The sequence below is a fragment of the Eschrichtius robustus genome, chromosome 3, assembly GCF_028021215.1.
Source record: "Eschrichtius robustus isolate mEscRob2 chromosome 3, mEscRob2.pri, whole genome shotgun sequence".
Lineage (NCBI taxonomy): Eukaryota > Metazoa > Chordata > Mammalia > Artiodactyla > Eschrichtiidae > Eschrichtius > Eschrichtius robustus.
This window is the reverse complement of record NC_090826.1, coordinates 53,074,145-53,094,326: the sequence shown is the minus strand read 5'-3', so window position 1 is coordinate 53,094,326 and position 20,182 is coordinate 53,074,145. Positions and strand designations below refer to the sequence as shown.

General features: G+C 38.0%; 1 protein-coding gene across 8 annotated transcripts in view; it reads right to left on the bottom strand.

The window, feature by feature from the left end:
* Nucleotides 1-20,182, bottom strand: part of PATJ (PATJ crumbs cell polarity complex component) — a 353,196-nt gene that overhangs the window by 288,626 nt on the left and 44,388 nt on the right. For all 8 annotated transcript variants that reach the window (XM_068540002.1, XM_068540005.1, XM_068540003.1 and 5 more), the window contains exons 12-14: nucleotides 19,082-19,225; nucleotides 15,969-16,045; nucleotides 13,882-13,938 (exon numbers count right to left, since the gene is read on the bottom strand). In XM_068540002.1, coding sequence (XP_068396103.1) covers nucleotides 13,882-13,938; nucleotides 15,969-16,045; nucleotides 19,082-19,225 — 278 coding nt within the window. The remainder of the gene's footprint in view (nucleotides 1-13,881; nucleotides 13,939-15,968; nucleotides 16,046-19,081; nucleotides 19,226-20,182) is intronic.

Below are 20,182 nucleotides of genomic sequence, written 5' to 3'. Positions count from 1 at the left end.
GTAGGAATATAAATGATGTTGCTTCAGGGGGAAAAAAACCTTCCGCAGAGGAATAGCTATGTCAGTGGGATGCGGGATGATGTTTCCAAAAAATCTGAACAAAAAATAAAACACAACAGAAAGAACCCTATGACTGGTGCTTATAACACACACACACACACACACACACACACACACACACAGACACACATCCTCCCTCCCTCTCTCTCTCTCTGTCAGTGCAGATATTAAATAACCATTTATGTTTAAAGATCAGGTACAAAGAGTTACTAAATTTACCACAAATGAAAAGCAAACTTTCCAAGAATGAGGCTACAACTTTTAAACCAATGGTGAGACACAGGATAATACCCTCAAAAGTTAGCTATGTTCACGCACAGGTTATGCAAGACAATCAAACAATCTAGTAAAGCTTGGATTTATATTAGTTTTTCTCACCCATCTAAAATTTTAATTCTGGGGAATTCCCTGATGGTCCAGTGCTTAGGACTCCATGCTTTCACTGCTGAGGGCCCAGGTTCAATTCCTGGTGGGGGAACTGAGATCCCACAAGCCTCAAGGCGCATCCAAAAAAAAAAAAAAAATTGAAATAAAAAATAAAATTTTAACTCTGAACGTTTAAAAAACACACATTACACGCCGTTGTACAGAAATATATTGAAGGATCTCTTCAGCTACCTAACACCAAGGTCAAGCATCAGTTGCCATTTTTTCATTTCAGATATCATTGATGTTACCTGTCTGGCCCATGTGATATTTGAGCTTTTTTTTTTCTTTAACGTCTTTATTGGAGTATAATTGCTTTACAATGGTGTGTTAGTTTCCGCTGTATAACAAAGTGAATCAGCTATACGTATACATATATCCCCATGTCTCCCTCTTTCGTCTCCCTCCCACCCTCCCTATCCCACCCTTCTAGGTGGTCACAAAGCACCCAGCTAAACTCCTTGTGCTATGCAGCTGCTTCCCACTAGTTATCTATTTTGCCTTTGAGAGTGTATATTATGTCCATGCCACTCTCTCACTTCGTCCCAGCTTACCCTTCCCCCTTCCTGTGTCCTCAAGTCCATTCTCTACATCTGCATCTTTATTCCTGTCCTACCCTTAGGTTCCTCAGAACTTTTTTTTTTTTTAGATTCCATACATATGTGTTAGCATATGGTATTTGTTCTTCTCTTTCGGACTTACTTCACTCTGTATAACAGTCTCTAGGTCCATCCACCTCACTACAAATAACTCAATTTCGTTTCTTTTTATGGCTGAGTAATATTCCATTGTATATATGTGCCACATCTTTTTATCCATTCATCTGTCGATGGACACTTAGGTTGCTTCCATGTCCTGGCTATCGTAAATAGTGCTGCAATGAAAACTGTGTTACATGACTCTTTATGAATTACGGTTTTCTCAGGGTATATGCCCAGTAGTGGGATTGCTGGGTCGTATGGTAGTTCTATTTTTAGTTTTTTAAGGAAACTCCATACTGTTCTCCACAGTGACTGTAGCAATTTACATTCCCACCAACAGTGCAAGAGGATTCCGTTTTCTCCACACCCTCTCCAGCATTTACTGTTTGTATATTTCTTGATGATGGCCATTCTGACTGGTGTGAGGTGATACCTCATTCTTTTTTTTAATTTATTTATTTTATTTATTCATTTTTTGCTGCATTGGGTCTTCGTTGCTGCACGCAGGCTTTCTCTACTTGCAGCGAGCGGGGGCTACTCTTCATTGCGGTGCATGGGCTTCTCACTGCTGTGGCTTCTCTTGTTGTGGATCACGGGTTCTAGGTGCACGGGCTTCAGTAGTTGTGGCACGCCGGCTCAGTAGTTGTGGATCGCAGGCTCTAGAGCACAGGCTCAGTAGTTGTGGTGCACGGGCTTAGCTGCTCCGAGGCATGTGGGATCTTCCCAGACCAGGGCTCGAACCCGTGTCCCCTGCATTGGCAGGCAGATTCTTAACCACTGTGCCACCAGGGAAGCCTGAGGTGATACCTCATTGTAGTTTTGATTTGCATTTCTCTAATGATTAGTGATGTTGAGCATCCTTTCATGTGTTTGTTGGCAATCTACATATCTTCTTTGGAGAAATGTCTATTTAGGTCTTCTGCCCATTTTTGGATTGGGTTGTTTGTTTTTTTGATATTGAGCGGCATGAGCTGCTTGTATATTTTGGAGATTAATCCTTTATCAGCTGCTTCGTTTGCAAATATTTTCTGCCATTCTGAGGGTTGTCTTTTCATCTTGTTTATGGTTTCCTTTGCTGTGCAAAAGCTTTTAAGTTTCATTAGTTCCATTTGTTTATTTTTGTTTTTATTTCCATTTCTCTAGGAGGTGGGTCAAAAAAGATCTTGCTGTGATTTATGTCATACAGTGTTCTGCCTATGTTTTCCTCTAAGAGTTTGATAGTGTCTGGCTTAACATTTAGGTCTTTAATCCATTTTGAGTTTATTTTTGTGTATGGTGTTAAAGAGTGTTCTAATTTCATTCTTTTACATGTAGCTGTCCAGTTTTCCCAGCATCACTTATTGAAGAGGCCGTCTTTTCTCCATTGTATATTCTTGCCTCCTTTATCAAAGAGTAGGTGACCATAGGTGCGTGGGTTTATCTCTGGGCTTTCTATCCTGTTCCATTGATCTACAGTTCTGTTTTTGTGCCAGTACAATGCTGTCTTGATTACTGTAGCTTTGTGATATAGTCTGAAGTCAGGCAGCCCGATTCCTCCAGCTCCGTTTTTCTTTCTCACGATTGCTTTGGCTATTCGGGATCTTTTGGGTCTGTCTCCATACAAACTAGGCAATTTTTTGTTCTAGTTCTGTGAAAAATGCCACTGGTAGTTTCATAGGGATTGCACTGAATCTATAGATTGCTTTGGGTAATATAGTCATTTTCACAATGTTGATTCTTCCAATCCAAGAACATGGTATATCTCTCCGTCTGTTTGTATCACCTTTAATTTCTTTCATCAGTGTCTTATACTTTTCTGCATTCAGGTCTTTTGTCTCCTTAGATAGGTTTATTCCTAGGTATTTTATTCTTTTTGTTGCAGTGGTAAATGGGAGTGTTTCCTTAATTTCTCTTTCAGATTTTTCATCATTAGTGTATAAGAATGCAAGAGATTTCTGTGCATTAATTTTGTATCCTGCAACTTTACCAAATTCATTGATTAGCTCTAGTAGTTTTCTGGTAGCATCTTTAGGATTCTCTATGTATAGTATCATGTCATCTGCAAACAGTGACAGCTTTGCTTCTTCTTTTCCAATTTGGATTCCTTTTATTTCTTTTCTTCTCTGATTGCTGTGGATAAAACTTCCAAATCTATCTCGCATAACAGTGGTGAGAGTGGACACCCTTGTCTTGTTCCTGATCTTACTGGAAATGGTTTCAGTTTTTCACCATTGAGAATGATGTTGGCTGTGGGTTTGTCATATATGGCCTTTATTATGTTGAGGTAAGTTCCCTCTATGCCTACTTTCTGGAGGGTTTTTATCATACATGGGTGTTGAATTTTGTCAAAAGCTTTTTCTGCATCTATTGAGATGATCATATGGTTTTTATCCTTCAGTTTGTTAATATGGTATATCACATTGATTGATTTGCGTATATTGAAGAATCCTTGCATCCCTGGGATAAATCCCACTTGATCATGGTGTATGATCCTTTTAATGTGCTGTTGGATTCTGTTTGCTAGTATTTTGTTGAGGATTTTTGCATCTATGTTCATCAGTGATACTGGCTTGTAGTTTTCTTGTTCTGTGACATCTTTGTGTATTTTTGGTATCAGGGTGATGGTGGCCTCGTAGGTTGAGTTTGGGAGTGTTCCTCCCTCTGCTATATTTTGGAAGAGTTTGAGAAGGATAGGTGTTAGCTCTTCTCTAAATGTTTGATAGAATTCGCCTGTGAAGCCATCTAGTCCTGGGCTTTTGTTTGTTGGAAGATTTTTAATCACAGTTTCAATTTCAGTGCTTGTGATTGGTCTGTTTATATTTTCTATTTCTTCCTGGTTCAGTCTCAGAAGGTTGTGCTTTCCTAAGAATTTGTGCATTTCTTCCTGGTTGTCCAATAAACATATAGCTGCTTGTAGTAATCGCTCATGATCCTTTGTATTTCTGCAGTGTCAGTTGTTACTTCTCCTTTTTCAGTTCTAATTCTATTGATTTGAGTCTTCTCCCTTTTTTTCTTGATAAGTCTGGCTAATGGTTTATCAATTTTGTTTATCTTCTCAAAGAACCAGCTTTTAGTTTTATTGATCTTTGCTATCGTTTCCTTCATTTCTTTTTCATTTATTTCTGATCTGATCTTTATGATTTCTTCTGCTAACTTTGGGATTTTTTGTTCTTCTTTCTCAAATTGCTTCAGGTGTAAGGTTAGGTTGTTTATTTGAGATGTTTCTTCTTTCTTGAGGTAGGATTGTATTGCTATAAACTTCCCTTAGAACTGCTTTTGCTCCATCCCATAGGTTTTGGGTTGTCGTGTTTTCACTGTAATTTGTTTCTAGTTGTTTTTTGATTTCCTCTTTGATTCCTTCAATGATCTCTTGGTTATTAGTGCATTATTTAACCTCCATGTGTTTGTATTTTTTACAGTTTTTTTCCTGTAATTGATATCTAGTCTCATAGCGTTGTGGTCAGAAAAGATACTTGATACGATTTCAATTTTCTTAAATTTACCGAGGTTTGATTTGTGACCCAAGATATGGTCTATCCTGGAGAATGTTCCATGAGCACTTGTTAAGAAAGTGTATTCTGTTGTTTTTGGATGGAATGTCCTATAAATATCAATTAAGTCCAACTGTTTAATGTGTCATTTAAAGCTTGCATTTCCTTATTTATTTTCATTTTGGATGATCTGTCCATTTGTGAAAGTGGGGTGTTAAAGTCCCCTGCTATGATTGTTACTGTCAATCTCCCCTTCCATGGCTTTCAGCATTGGCCTTATGTATTGAGGTACTCCTATGTTGGGTGCATAAATATTTACAATTGTTATATCTTCTTCTTGAATTAATCCCTTGATCATTATGTATCGTCCTTCTTTGTCTCTTGTAATAGTCTTTATTTTGAAGTCTATTTTGTCTGATATGAGAATTGCTACTCCAGCTTTCTTTTGATTTCCATTTGCATGGAATACCTTTTTCCATCCCCTCACTCTCAGTCTGTATGTGTCCCTAGGTCTGAAGTGGGTCTCTTGTAGACAGCATATATATGGGTCTTGTTTTTGTATCCATTCAGCCAGTCTATGTCTTTTGGCTGGAACATTTAATCCATTTACATTTAAAGTAATTATCAATATGCATTTTCATATTACCATTTTCTTAATTATTTTGGGTTTGTTGTTGTAGATCTTTTCCTTCTCTTGTGTTTCCTGCCTAGAGAAGTTCCTTTAGCATTTGTTGTAAAGCTGGTTTGGTGGTGCTGAATTCTCTTAGCTTTTGCTTGTCTGTAAAGGTTTTAATTTCTCTGTCGAATCTGAATGAGATCCTTGCTGGGTAGAGTAATCTTGGTTGTAGGTCTTTCCCTTTCATCACTTTAAATATGTCCTGCCACTCCCTTCTGGCTTGCAGAGTTTCTGCTGAAAGATCAGCTGTTAACCTTATGGGGATTCCCTTGTATGTTATTTGTTGCTTTTCCCTTGCTGCTTTTAATATTTTTTCTTTGTATTTAATTTTTGATAGTTTGCTTAATGTGTGTCTTGGCATGCTTCCCCTTGGATTTATCCTGTGTGGGACTCTCTGAGCTTCCTGGACTTGATTGACTATTTCCTCTCCCATATTAGGGAAGTTTTCAACTATAATCTCTTCAAATATTTTCTCAGTCCCTTTTTTTTATCTTCTTCTTCTGGGACTCCTATAGTTCAAATGTGGGTGCTTTTAATGTTGTCCCAGAGTTCTCTGAGACTGTCCTCAATTCTTTTCATTCTTTTTTCTTTATTCTGCTCTGCAGTAGTTATTTCCACTATTTCATCTTCCAGGTCACTTATCCGTTCTTCTGCCTCAGTTATTCTGCTATTGATTCCTTCTAGAGAATTTTTAATTTCATTTATTGTGTTGTTCATCATTGTTTGTTTGCTCTTTAGTTCTTCTAGCTCCTTGTTAAACGTTTCTTGTATTTTCTCCATTCTATTTCCAAGATTTTGGACCATCTTTACTATCATTACTCTGAATTCTTTTTCAGGTAGACTGCCTATTTCCTCTTCATTTGTTTGGTCTGGTGGGTTTTTACCTTGCTCCTTCATCTGCTGTGTGTTTCTCTATCTTCTCATTTTGCTTGACTTAATGTATTTGGGGTCTCCTTTTCACAGGCTGCAAGGTTCATAGTTCCTATTGTTTTTGGTGTCTGCCCCCAGTGGGTAAGGTTGGTTCAGTGGGTTGTGTAGCCTTCCTGGTGGAGGGGACTGGTGCCTGTGTTCTGGATGAGGCTGGATCTTGTCTTTCTGGTGGGCAGGACCGCGGCCGGTGGTGTGTTTTGGAGTGTCTGTGAACTTATTATGATTTTAGGCAGCCTCTCTGCTAATGGGTGGGGTTGTGTTCCTTTCTTGCTAGTTGTTTGTCATAGGGTGTCCAGCACTGTGGCTTGCTGGTCATTGAGAGGAGCTGGGTCTTAGCGTTGAGATGGAGATCTCTGGGAGAGCTTTCACCATTTGATATTACATGGGGCTGGGAGGTCTCTGGTGGAGCAATGTCCTGAACTCACCTCTCCCACGTCAGAGGCTCAGGCCTGACACCCGGCTGGAGCACCAAGACCCTGTCAGCCACACGGCATGGGAGATGTTCACAAATTTTAGGAGTCAACCTGAGAATGAGGAGAAAAGGAATGGAGATAGCTGGGTAGGGTAACAACAGTCCTTTAAGAGAAGCTGACGCAAGCCTCTAGCATCATCACAGACTTATAGCACTGCAAGGATTACTGAAGCAGAGGCACCTTACAAACCTGTTGAATAATCCTCAGGTTTCTCTGAGTACAGCATTTTCATTTTCTCATTCTTCCCATTAAAATTCTATCCTCTTCATTCACAAAGGTGGGCATTATCTCCATCAAATGAAAATTAATAACAACCTTTTAGATCACTTCACGTCTCTTGTTTCTACACAGAAGCATCTTCAGGTATTGCTAAGGAAACATCCTGGTATAGTCCTTTTCCGTGGGGCTCTGAGACAGTCTCCTTTGTGCGATACTCAATCTTTGGCAGGTGGCTGATGAAAGAGCCTTCAGGCAGAAATCAGAATAAACTACCTTAAGGTTCAAGACATCGGACCCCTCCACAGCCTTTGGGCCAGAGCTCCATTCCCCAACCTGGCCAGGCCTCTGGAGCTAGGTGCCGCTTCACTGTGACTCTGAGCAGGGAAGGTAGGGGGACTGGCGTCACACTGAGGAGGTTTGGGGTTTGCTTGATAGGTGACGTGAGCCACACTCATCACAGAGAACTCTGAGACCCCGGGATGTGGGCAGCGACGGCAGCCCTGACTTTCTTTTTCCAGGATTCCCCTGCCGGCTCCCTGAGAGCTACTGAGATCCCTATTTGAGCTTTTGACACCTAATCTAACACTTTGCATTTATGACTCTTTCTCTACCTTTGCTCATTGTATTTCCTCCTCCTGGAATATCCACTGTTCTTATTTCTCCAATAAGCCTCCTTCATCTGTCTTGAGGAAGTAATTCAGGGTTAGAGGCACTGACCCTCCACAGTCAAAAATCTGGGTATAACTTACAGTCAGCCCTCCATATCTGAGGTTCCTCCGTATCTGAGGATGGTGTAGTACTGTAGTATTTACTACTGAAAAAAATCTGTGTATAAGTGCACCCATGCAGTCCAAACCCATGTTGTTCAAGGGTCAACTGTACATATAAGGCATGTTAGCAATACCAGAACAGTAATTCTCAATGAAGCGAGGCAAGGAAGGAATCACAGTTTCCTTTAGAGACCTCACCCCAAACCTACAAAATCAGAATATTAGTCAGGAGGAACAAAATAGGGCATGTGTATTTTGAAAAGGCTCCTCTGATATTTCTGAAAAGCCATCTGCCCTAGTGGATAACCACTGTCACTACAGTTATTTGATTCTGTATCTTATGTCCTCCACTCAAAAGAGAGACCAGAAAAGTATAAAATTACACACTGAAGAACTGGTGACTGTGGTTGGTTGCCACTGGGAAGGAGAACAAAGGGACTGGGGTGAGAGGGAAACTTATTTTTTGCAGTACTTCCTTCTGTAACTTTTAAATTTTGTGTCTTGTCCATATATTATCTATTCAAAAGGAAAAACATAAAGACTGGCACAGACTTAAGAGTCAGATAACCCTGATTTGCTTCCTAAATTTTGTCACTTACTAGCTGTGTATGATCTTGGGCAAGTCACTTTACCTACCTGACACTCAGTTTTCACATATTAAAAATGGAGAGTTGGAAATAGCTGCTGACCAATAGGGTTATTGTGGGAAGTAAAGGAGAACATGTCTTTAATGCAAAGCACTGACCCTGGTCGCTGAGTGGGGGCCCAGTACATCCCACTGCCTTCACAGTTCTACTTGCTGAAACAGAGTGAGAGGCGGACTCACATCTTAATGCCCTTTGGCTCAGAGAATGTAATTCAGGAAGGAAATAAAGTGAAATTTGTCAGTCTGTCTTGTCAAAACCAGAGAACAGGGCCTGGTCTTTTGTTTCCCACACCATGGATCTTATTAATGCTCACTTCATATTACAGTTGATGGCCAGCAGAAAGGTCGCTGGCATGAGCATAATGCTTCTCCCTCATAGTGCTGTGATTATCTTAACAGTAAACACTTGCCAAGAAAGCCATCCCTAAAAGTGCAAGTCTCCCCAGATGCGGAAAAACTTCTTGTGTCATGATTAACAGCTTCCTAGAAGCAGTACAGCTAATGTTCAAACCACTGTAAATTGCTTTCACCTCTCTCTTTCCGTACAACTCCATCCACCTCAAAAGAAAATCTGGTCTATTAACACTGGCTTGTAATATAGGAAGATGCTTCTTGAAGCAGCATCCCTTCAAGAGAAGCGGCTATGAGGTGGGAACTGGAGTGACCAACTAAAGACAGTTAAACCCTTAGAAACACCAGCTATAGCTGTGAGACATGATTTTCCTAATCAGAAAGCTGTCGGGATAGAGGAAAAACCTACAGCCTTGGGACTTCCCTGGTGGCGCAGTGGTTAAGACTCCACACTCCCAATGCTGGGGGCCCGGGTTCGATCCCTGGTCAGGGAACTAGATCCCACGTGCATGCCGCAACTAAGGAGCCCAGAAGCCGCAACTAAGACCTGGAGCAACCAAATAGATAAATATTTTAAGGCAAACAAACAAACAAAAACCCTACAGCCTTGACCTCAGAGCATGGCACTACCCTGCTTAGAACCTTCCACCAGTATTACCTGGCACTGAGAATAAAACCCAGGCTTACCAGCGTGGATCTTGAGGCCCTGTAAGCACCTGGTCTTCCTCACCTAACAACATCCTACTCTTCATTTAGTTTGACTGAGACACTCTGAACAAACAACTTCCATTCCTCCCACAGGACAGCTCTTTTCCACCTGTACCTGCCGTTCACCACATTCTTATCCTGCAAGTCTGAACTCGGAAAGGCTTTCCCCAGCTCTCTAAGGTGCCCCCCAGTTATATACTCATCCCCCTGTTTATGCTTCTTGAATCATCATCACTTCTTACAAGCACTTCTTTGCATCACTTTTTACAGTTTATAACTATCTTCTCAGGTTATTTTTTACTTGTTTATTATCATGCCCTGACCGAAGCCCAGAACCCAGACTCTAGGAGAGGAAGGACCTTTTCTATTTTGCTTCCCACAGTTGGTAGTGCAGTGTCTGGCGTAGAGTAGGAGCTCTGTAAATATTTCAGGAAGGAAAGAAAGCACTCTAAGCTGCAAGCTGCCTCTGCTACTATCCAGTTGTGTAATTTAAGGTGATTCATTCGACCTATGCAAACTTTAGCATCCTCATGTGTGAAATGGGTTTGGACAGGCCAGTCTTCTTTATATATTGTAGGGAGAAATTAGAAGCTACTGAATTAAGAACTAAACTTCCAATTTTAAGAGGATTTTTAAAAATTATAGTTCATCAAAACAATCAATCTGTGCAGTCCAGTGGTTAGGACTTGGCACTTTCACTGCCATGGCCTGGTTTCAATCCCTTGTTGGGGAACTAAGATCCCACAAGCTGCACAGCATGGCTCAAAAAAAAAAAAACAACAAAATCAATCTGTGGACATTTGTAATTAAGAAATCAATGTACAAAAGAGTAAATATGTGTGATAATTTTACATAGAATAAGCATACATCCCTTCTCTGACATGTATATTACACAAAAGAATGGGTATACCAACTACAGATATGTAAACATATACAGGCAACAACTAAATATGAAAAGAGAATAGTGCAATTATGGCTGACTCTTCTAGTGCAAAAAAAAAAAAACCTTTTTGCTATAACAAAATTTCAATTAAATAATTAAATGTTTTAAAATAGCTTTTTTTTTTTTTTTTTTTAAAGGAGCCTTTAGAAGGTCAGAGACTAAAAGTACTAGAAGTATACAACTGGGAAACAAAACCACCATTTATCAAACGGTTCTTACGTGTTGGCATTGAGGTATATTAATTAGGGCATGTATTAAATATATTTATATTTAACCTTCTACCACATAGGTATTATTGTTCATATTATGTAGAAGAAAAATTAGGCTGCTTATTTCACCTCCTAAAGTATTTCCTCAAATGTTACCTTCTTAAGGAGGCTTTTCCTGGTCAACCTATCTAAAATTGCAAACCCACACTCTCTCCTGAATTCCTTATCCATCTTCCCTGCATGGCACACATCATCTATACTATAGAAATTATTACTTATTTTGTATCTCCCCCTACTAAAATGTAAATTCTACAGGACAGCGATTTTTTTTTTTTTCTGTTCTCTTCTGAAACCCCAGCACCCAGTAGAGGACTTGGCACTGAGTAGATATCAATATTTAATTGATGAATGAATGAACAGTTGAATGTACTGGTGAGGTGGTCCTGAAGGTCTGTTTGACTCGAAGACTTTCCATATCATTATACCAGAGTAACTGAGTACAAGTAGGCATAATTCATAGAAGTTGATCAGGAAGAAGATAAAGTTAGACTGGTGGCAAGGAACTAGGGATGAAGGTGAAAGAGAACATGTTCTGCCTGGAGAAAGACAATGACATTCTTTAAGATGTACCAAGTGTGGTTATGACCCTTTTTTCTTATTATAGAATATGATGATACAGGGTCTTACGGCTTTGAACATGTAAGGACAACTAAAGCTGAACTGCACGATGAACTGAGCCCGAGCAAGGGCATGTTTTCCTCCAAGGACGTCTCTTGAGTTCTAACGGGCAAGGAGGCTAAAAGTTCCTCAGGAAACCTCTGAAGAGCTAAGCAAAGATTTCTACAGTCCCAAAGTACTAAGGGAGAATTGGAGTTCAGGTCCCACCAGGGAGAAGGGATTGGTAAACACCCCAGACTCACTGGAATACCTGGAAGGCCATGTGTTAGGAGCAAAGGCAACAAGAGAGTCTGAACCTTACCCGAAAGGTACCTCTGCCTCGCCTCAGAGATGATCGCCCACCTGTACCCCCCCCCACCACACACACACACACAGAGTATCTCCTTATTAGAAGAAACAGTGGCTCTTCTGGATGGAGATGACATCACCTGAAGCCTTTTGTAGCTGGCGTACATAATATCGAACATTCAGTCAAATTATGGCATGACGAGATATACAACCAAATAACTATAACGAGAGAAAAACATCAAACCACAGAAACACATCTAAAGTTGATCCACATATTGGAATTAATTATTTTAAGTCCTTATAAGCTATGATTAATATGTTCAAGAAATAGAGAAAAAGATGGCAACTACAGATTTTTTAAAATTGAGAACTCCTCCAAAAGAATTATGATCTAAAAAGGGATAAAATAAATTCTAGAATAGAAAAATGTAACAACTAAAATTAAGGACTCAATAGACGGGCAGATTAGGTACAGGAAATGTAGTAAAGTGGAAGACTGGTAAATAGAAAATATCTATTATCTAAGAGTTTAGTGTAAATTAAAGAACAATTTTCAGGAAAAGCATCATTGATTTTTATGAATGATAGTAAAAATATTAACAATATCCTATGTGCTTGCAACTATTCTAGGCACATTAAATTTAATTCCTATACAACCCATGAGATACGTACTAATCTATTAATATCTTCCTTGTACAGACAACAAAACTGAAACATAGAGTCTAGATAATTTTACAAGCTAGTAAATGGATAAGCCAGAATCTGAACCCAGGCAGTTTGACTCCAGAGTCCATGTCACCAGTAAACTATACTGCAGTAATTAATAACATGTGAAGTTTGATGAGGTATTTATATTTCTTACTCTTATTTTGAATTAAACTCCTCTCAACAAATTTAGATGGAATTAGTAATCAGTGACTAATCTAACCTAAATATGATATTGTAAATAATTTGAAATTAAGTACAAGCTGTGCGTGTTCTTTCATATTGCACATCTGAGGAAAGCCTGGTCAGTTGGCCCACACAGCCCAGCAAGGAAGTGACTCCAAATGTAGGCTAGCTTACAAGGAAAGAAATACTCTCCATGGCATCGGCTGTGAAAATTCCAAACTAAAAATAACAGCACATGTAACATAAAATTTTAGAAGGAAAATATTCATCACAAATACCCAAAGAAGGAAATGGTAGAACTATCTAAAGAGATGACTTCTTACAAAACCCACATGGGACACAGAAAACTCATTCTGAATACTGCATATGACAGCAGAGTTTAAGCTGGTTTCAGCTCGTATACCTCAGGTGGGATTACAGTATAACTTTTGAAACTGTTAGGACAAGAAAACCTTTCCTTTCTCATCATTTATTGAGAAAGCCACCTGGAAGGCTTCTCTAAGTTTCAATTACCCTGGCCTTTGATTATCCAGAGTGGGGACTATGAAATTAATTTGTAGTGAGAGGTCACTAAAAATGTTAGGAAAAACTGTGAAAGTTACCTTCTGGCATTTTGCCATTAGAAATAAAGGTCTCAATACAAAATTTTTTAAGTCCAAGAAAAGGCATTGCCTATCTCAAAAGATAAGCCACTTTTTTGTTCTTAAACATCTGGACCAGGAAGATTTTTTTTTTAAGTCTATATCATGGTCTTGAATTTTAGGAAACATTTAAAAAGGACATACAGTATCTGAAAAGCTAACACGCTCTGCACAAGGCCGCTCTGCATACTACCTTTAAGGTGGGCAAAGCAATCAAACCAAGGATTTTGGCTTCTGGAAGTGGCCCACCTTCTTCCCAGGCATATCTAACCATCACGTTTCATAACAGTCAGAACCTACTACATGTCCAGAAAACCTCTAAAACTAAATTCTGAAAACTTTAGATCACAGCACTAATCTAGTTTCTTTGACAAGAACTTAGAGAAAGTTCTTCAAACAACAAAAAACTGGCAACAGTTTAAAAAATAGGGACTTCCCTTGTGGCGCAGTGGTTAAGAATCCGCCTGCCAATGCAGGGGACACGGGTTGGAGCCCTGGTCCGGGAAGATACCACGTGCTTCAGAGCAACTAAGCCCATGCGCCACAACTACTGAGCCTGTGCTCTAGAGCCCACGAGCTACAACTACTGAGCTCGGCTGCCACAACTACTGAAGCCCGTGTGCCTAGAGCCCGTGCTCCGCAGCAAGAGAAGCCACCGCAATCAGAAGCATGCGCAGCACAAGGAAGAGTAGCCCCCGCTCGCCACAACTAGAGAAAGCCCGCGTGCAGCAACAAAGACAAAACACAGCCAAAAATAAATAAATAAATTTATAAAAAATAAAAATAAAAAATAATGCTTACCTTTGAATATTTCTGTAACTCAGCATCGTCTGCAATCTGTGTGTCCAAAATAGCAATCTAAATTCATAAGAAAAAATATTTCCAATATTTGTAAAAGCATAACTTTATTTCTTCCTAGGCTTTCTGAAAAAATCTTTATAAAACCTATACATTGATAACTCCATCTAAACTCTTTTCCACGTTTCTGAAATCCATAATACATAATGTAAAATTTCAGAGAATATTCGCTTTTTTGTTGTTATTGTTCTCCACAGCAATCTTTTTTCATAAATTACGCAAAAGTTGAACTAGAAGGTGATGGGCAAATACATGTACTATTTTTAAAAATCCATGACCCCTATAATTTTAATATAATCCTCCATTGTATTAAAGCCATAAAATTTTTATTCTTTTGACAAAACTAAGAGTATGGTCATTTTTACTTCTAAACCCAGGCCTTGAAACAAAGTTTGCAAGGTCAGAAAAATCAGACAAGTTTGGAAAAACTGAAGCATCTGACTTTCTACAGCAAGCTCAAACCATTTCCCTAGGAGAAAGAGCTGGCAAGGACACAAACAAAAGACCTGGACTGGTGGAAAGATCGTGGAATACTGAAAGCTTTAAATCCTGGCCTAAAACTATTGTTCTGAGCTTCAATGGTGGACATCCACAGAAGTGAATTCCGTGCAAGCAAAATACTGCACTGATGATTTGCATCTGTAAGTTGTTAATAGAATATGGTTCATCTGGAGGGAGGGGATAAGTTAAACAGTGGTCCAACTAAGGCTTCTAAAAGTACTGCACTTCAGATAAGTAGATTCTGGAAGAAAATAAAGTAAGAAACACTGGAGCACATGCATGAATGTATGTACGCATATTTGCACGTATGCATTCATTCATCCGTCTTGCCTGGCTTCTCCTTTTGTCGCCTCGTCCCTCAGAACATGTTACAACTCTTAATGAATAAACTGTCACTTAAAATTTCCAACTTCAAATTCTGTCTCCTCTTTCTAGCCCCTCTGTTATGACCTCACCACATGATAAATAAAATTTGGAAAGGTGGTTATAAAGAGGATAAATTTTTAACTGAAAAGAGATCATCGCAAAACAGACCATTTAAAAATACTGGTACACCAAACTACTTTAAATATCAACCACTCAGGATAGCAGAAAAGGTCACTTGCTAGGTGATAACCTAATGAAAAAACAGCTTTGAAATCTATGAAGTAAAGCAGCAGCAGTTCATGAGGACCGACATGCAAGTACAAAACGAGTAAGAAGAGGAAGTATGGACTGTTTTGACTCATCTTAATGACACTGGAAAATGTCTAACAAGAGATAGTGGCTAGAAGAGAAAAAAAAAATATCCAACCAGCCAACAAGTACTAATGACAAACATATGTAAGAAAACGTGAAAGACAAAAGAAATTTAATAGAATACTTTATTACTAACACATTTAGTGAACACTGTAGAGGCTTTTCTAAGTGCAGCTTTCTGTTTTCATGTGGATTCATATGGGGAAATGTAATCAATCCCTTACTCAGTGAATCTAATAACAGGTGAAAGGAAGCCTAATGGACCACTGGCACATAAACTTATACCTAACCTAAATTACTTCCTGTTCTCCCAAATACATTTGATAATCATTCTTTCATTTTTCTCATAAAACTGTAAGATTCTTTGTGAAACATAGGACTAATATCCACAGCCCTTTCAGTGTACAATAAAACAAACAGATCATAAAAGCAATCATAAAAATGCCAGCAATTTTAAGCAGCTGATACAGGTTATAAATTTAAAGGCAAGTCCTTTCTCTCCTAACATTTTTCTGCCTATTGTTGACTTAAATTGTTTCCACATGCACTGAGTGTCTGCTAATTGTAACTGAAACTTATGTGCAGTCCTTAACTGTCCTTGCAGTTTAAAATGAAAAAAAAAAAAAAAAATCAATTAATTGATCCAGTACGGAAGAAACACAGGAGGAAAAAATAAAGGCCGGCCGGCTATTCTTGGACTCTCCCATTTCTTTCAATTGTAGCATTCAGAGCTACATTTCATTGACATGAGATGAGACATGAGTGTTTTTTATTAGAAGATTTTAACATACCATTACTTCATAATCAGGGCCCAGTAGGTTTTCCCATCTGGATTTCAGCTCATTTTCTAAAGAGACTGGGACTCCTTCTGGATTAAAAAAATAAATAAACAAAACATTGAAACTACTGTGAGCTAAACACACTAAACTACTAAATTCTTCCATAACAGCACAGCTTCAGTAAGTAAAAGGGAAATAAATAAAAAGGAAAGTGCATTAACTTAGGTCTATTAGGTAAAGTAAATCAGAGGTGACTTGTAAGACTAATGTAAAATGTAAAATTTTACATTTTACTAATGTAAAAATGTAAAATGTAAATTTGGTCTGTGACCAAATTATAAAGGGGCTTTTGCTGTTAAGGAATATTTTAAAGGGAAGAGGAAATGATGAGTTATAAATGAAATTTGAATTATATAGTTTGTATACAAACATCCTGTGGCTTACAAGTAAAATGCATCTGGCTTTGGTTTATGCTATGTTAGGACAAACAAGGATTTAAGGTGAATGTTAATCACTTCAGAGTAGTACCTTCCACTCACCCATAGGAAAAGTAAAAACTTATCAAAATATCTTTACTATAAATAAGGCATATCAACATGACCCAATCAAACTTTTCACTTGGGCAGATATAAAAGCTTTTCTGGTTTAATTCAACCAGTGAGTTGCATGAGCTTTAATATAATAGAAACTTTGTTTTACTTTGGTCTTTTGTGGCTACGTGGTTATCATATCTTTATAACTTTCTTACTTAAGGGTAATATTGCCTTTTTTGCATGGGTCAGATGATTTTAAAGAGCGCAGACAGATTTTAAGTGTCCTGCCTGTCCTCCGTATGATCTTAGCCAGAAGCTCTGTGCAGTCTGTAGTCTGAATAATGCCTAATAGACAAAAATCAAAGTACTAAAACTGTAATTTCAATTTAGATCCACAGTAGCAGCAGAAAATAAACAAACCTCCACCTTTTTTCTTTAAGAAAAACTCAATTTTGTCACAAGATTGGACAAGTCGCAAAACACCACAACTGATATAACCATCTGCCTAAAATCAAACATAACTTGCAATATCAGTTTTTTCAAGCCTTCAGCAGACATCTAATCTCGGATGCATATCATGCTTAATTACATAATACAAATCATTAAGTAAAACAGGCTAACCTCAAAAATCAGAGACTAAGACTAATGAACACTAAAGAACTTAAAATTACTAGATTTACAAAAGCATATCCATAAAGTAACTATATTAACTGATATGCTAGATTACATTTCGAGGATAACTAACTAAAGATCCTATTAAAAACAAAATATCATTCATGTAGGCTCTGCACCTTTGTGCCTACTCTGTTAACATTTCCATAAGAAATTACATTAAGAGTTCTATTAAATTTCTTACAGGCAGCAGTTTCCTATGTGGTAGGCTAATTTGAATAAAATTTGCAATGCATTGGTTGAACTGTAAGCTTAAAAACATGATATTTAAAGATATTTTATACACATATAAAATAATGTTGATATTTCACAATTCTTTTGACTATATTTTTACCTTTCAGTCATACAGTGAAATCATAGTCATGAGTTTTAAAGCACAGCACAAAGGCCTAAGTACCAGAGGAAAGAGATTTATTTAAGCAGCTCAATAAATCCTTGGCTACACAAAATGATCACACAAAAAAATGAATATTATGATGCTCTGAAACGATTATTCCAATGGCAATGAAGGGGAGCAGAATATGCCACCCCCAAATATTGCCACTTTGGCATGTGGATTATTTTCAGCTGAAGGCAATCAAGACCCAGCAGACTCAGGAAAAACTTTCACCTCTCCCTTAACTACCTAAAAGAATTTAGATAGGGAACCTGTACCAGAAAGACAGCTATTACCAGAGATAACTTTTTTATTTGAAAGACCTATCTGCATGTCTGGGCAAACTTCTAATTACCAAACATCTGCTCTTCTTATCATCCTGTAAATTACTCTCCTCCCCTTGGAAGGCCCAGGCCCCTATCCCATTCCTTAACTCAGGATAGCATAGAAGTCTCAGTTGCCCAACTTGCCCTTGGGGCTCATATTTTTGTGGGACTCTTACACATAGGAAATTAGTTTTTCTCCTGTGTTAATCTGTCTTATGTCAATTTAATTATTAGACCAGCCAAAAAAACTAGAAGAGAAGAAGGGAAAACAGTTTTGCCCCTACAGCAAAAAGAGAGTTAACTTCATAACAGTTGAAAGAATTTGGTCTAACTCTCTAGCTGAAATTATACATACTCATGAAAAAAAAAAAAAAAAAAAGTAGTGAGGTTGATCCAAAAAGAGCAGATATTTCTAAAAATATTTCTAACTTTAGAATGTATTGGATTTTCACCTGACAGTTCACTGTACATCTCTCTGGGTTCACATGAATTTAAAGAGCAAAAATTAACGGCAATCTACTTGGGTCAAAAAAAACAAGTTAAATTTCCAAACTATAGGAAATTTTAAAACTTGAATGAGGGGTTTACTCCTTCCTTCAGGCCATTCTTTCCCAAGAGAAGGCAATCAAAGCCAAAAGCCAACGTGGACATGGATGAAGTTTAAGTAGTCCATTTCATTGAATTGGCAAGGCTTCCCTGAGTGCCTTTGTACAGGAAACTGTGTGAGACTGTTACTCAACATGCTTACAGAATACAGTCAACTAGAGTAGATGAGGTATCAAAGAACAAAGCACAAGGACAAAGGTGCACATCAATTAAAAAGAAAATTAAACAATAAATATATAGCAACCTGGAAATTTGATGAAATATATAAAAATGTATACATTATTGTTATACATGGTAAAGAAGGAAATACTGCTATATGTATACAGACAGCTGTATATCTATAGCTATATCGATGATAATAATACAAGCTAAAGTATGCAGTAATTAAAAACGCCGACAAGATTAAAAGTTATCACACTAATAAAATATATTCAAAATCAACATAATTAAACAATGATTAATCAACAATATGCTCGATTCTCAACTGCCACAAGCGTTAAGATGTTGATATTAAGAATATCTTATTTTATATCTCTAAAAATGCCTCTAAAATTCATCATATTATATTAACTATAAAGAGAGAAAGCTTTGAATTGAATGCTTTGTGCCTACCCAGTTTTTCTAAGGCTTGTATATTGTCATTTTTTAGATTATCCATTCTTTCTTCAGTTTCCTCATCTTCACTGAAATTAGTTTCCTTTTCCACTGCTCCAGTCAGAAAGAGGGCTGGTGTTTTCGGTGCTTCTACCACCGTTCCTAAAGTAAGAATTGTTAATTTGAATCACTATCAGATGAAGGCCATATTTAAGTAAGCTAATTCCACTCTATTGTCCCATTTCACAACCTCCTTACAAACTTTTCAGGTAACTTACACATATGATTCCTTTATTTAAAATGCCACTTGTGATAACCACTCACTTTATTAAAAAATACACTTGTAGTAGTATTGAAAAGAATAAGGAACTAGGCAATGGGAAGAGAAAAGCAAGGTAAAGTCAATGACAAAGCAGGAGGAGATGCTTTTCAATATAGCCTTGGGGGGTGGGGGGAAGGAGGAGAACACTGGGGGCCATATGTTCTTGCTGCTGTGGTGGGCAGGGAACAAGATATGCAGAAGAAACCGGTTCCGTTGCTCTGGGCAATCCTAGGTTCTGGCATGACATCATCATGAGTTTTACAAACAACTCTACATAAGTAACCTTGTGAATGGGAAGGAAAAGGGAGAGTATTCCCCTGGTTGCAGAGTTTCCTTCCTTAGCTAAACTGAGTTAAGTAAGCTTTCAATCTCAAGCATGCCAGTCACTATGTATCTCTTAAACATAAGAAAGGTTGAACAAGAATCATTTTAGGTTATTTTTAAATAACCACATGTAATTTATAAAGTATTCTTATCAAAAATATTGAACCTGAATTTAAGGCTTTAGCTCTAGCTCCTAGCTCACAAGAAACATAGGGGACAGAGGAACAAGTCAAATGACACCACAAGGAAACAATCAAATTCTGAATGTACCATTCTAGTGACAAATGGGCAAATCCCTTCAAAAAGTCTATGCCATGGAGGCAGGGGCAAGGGATTCTTAGAGATTAAGAAAACAAAGAAGCATAATACAATGCAATAGGCTCAATGCATAAAAATCAATGATCTTGATTTTATGAGGTTTTTGAGGGGAAGAAAGGGAAGTGGAAAAAGGAGTTACAAAAGACATTTGGGAG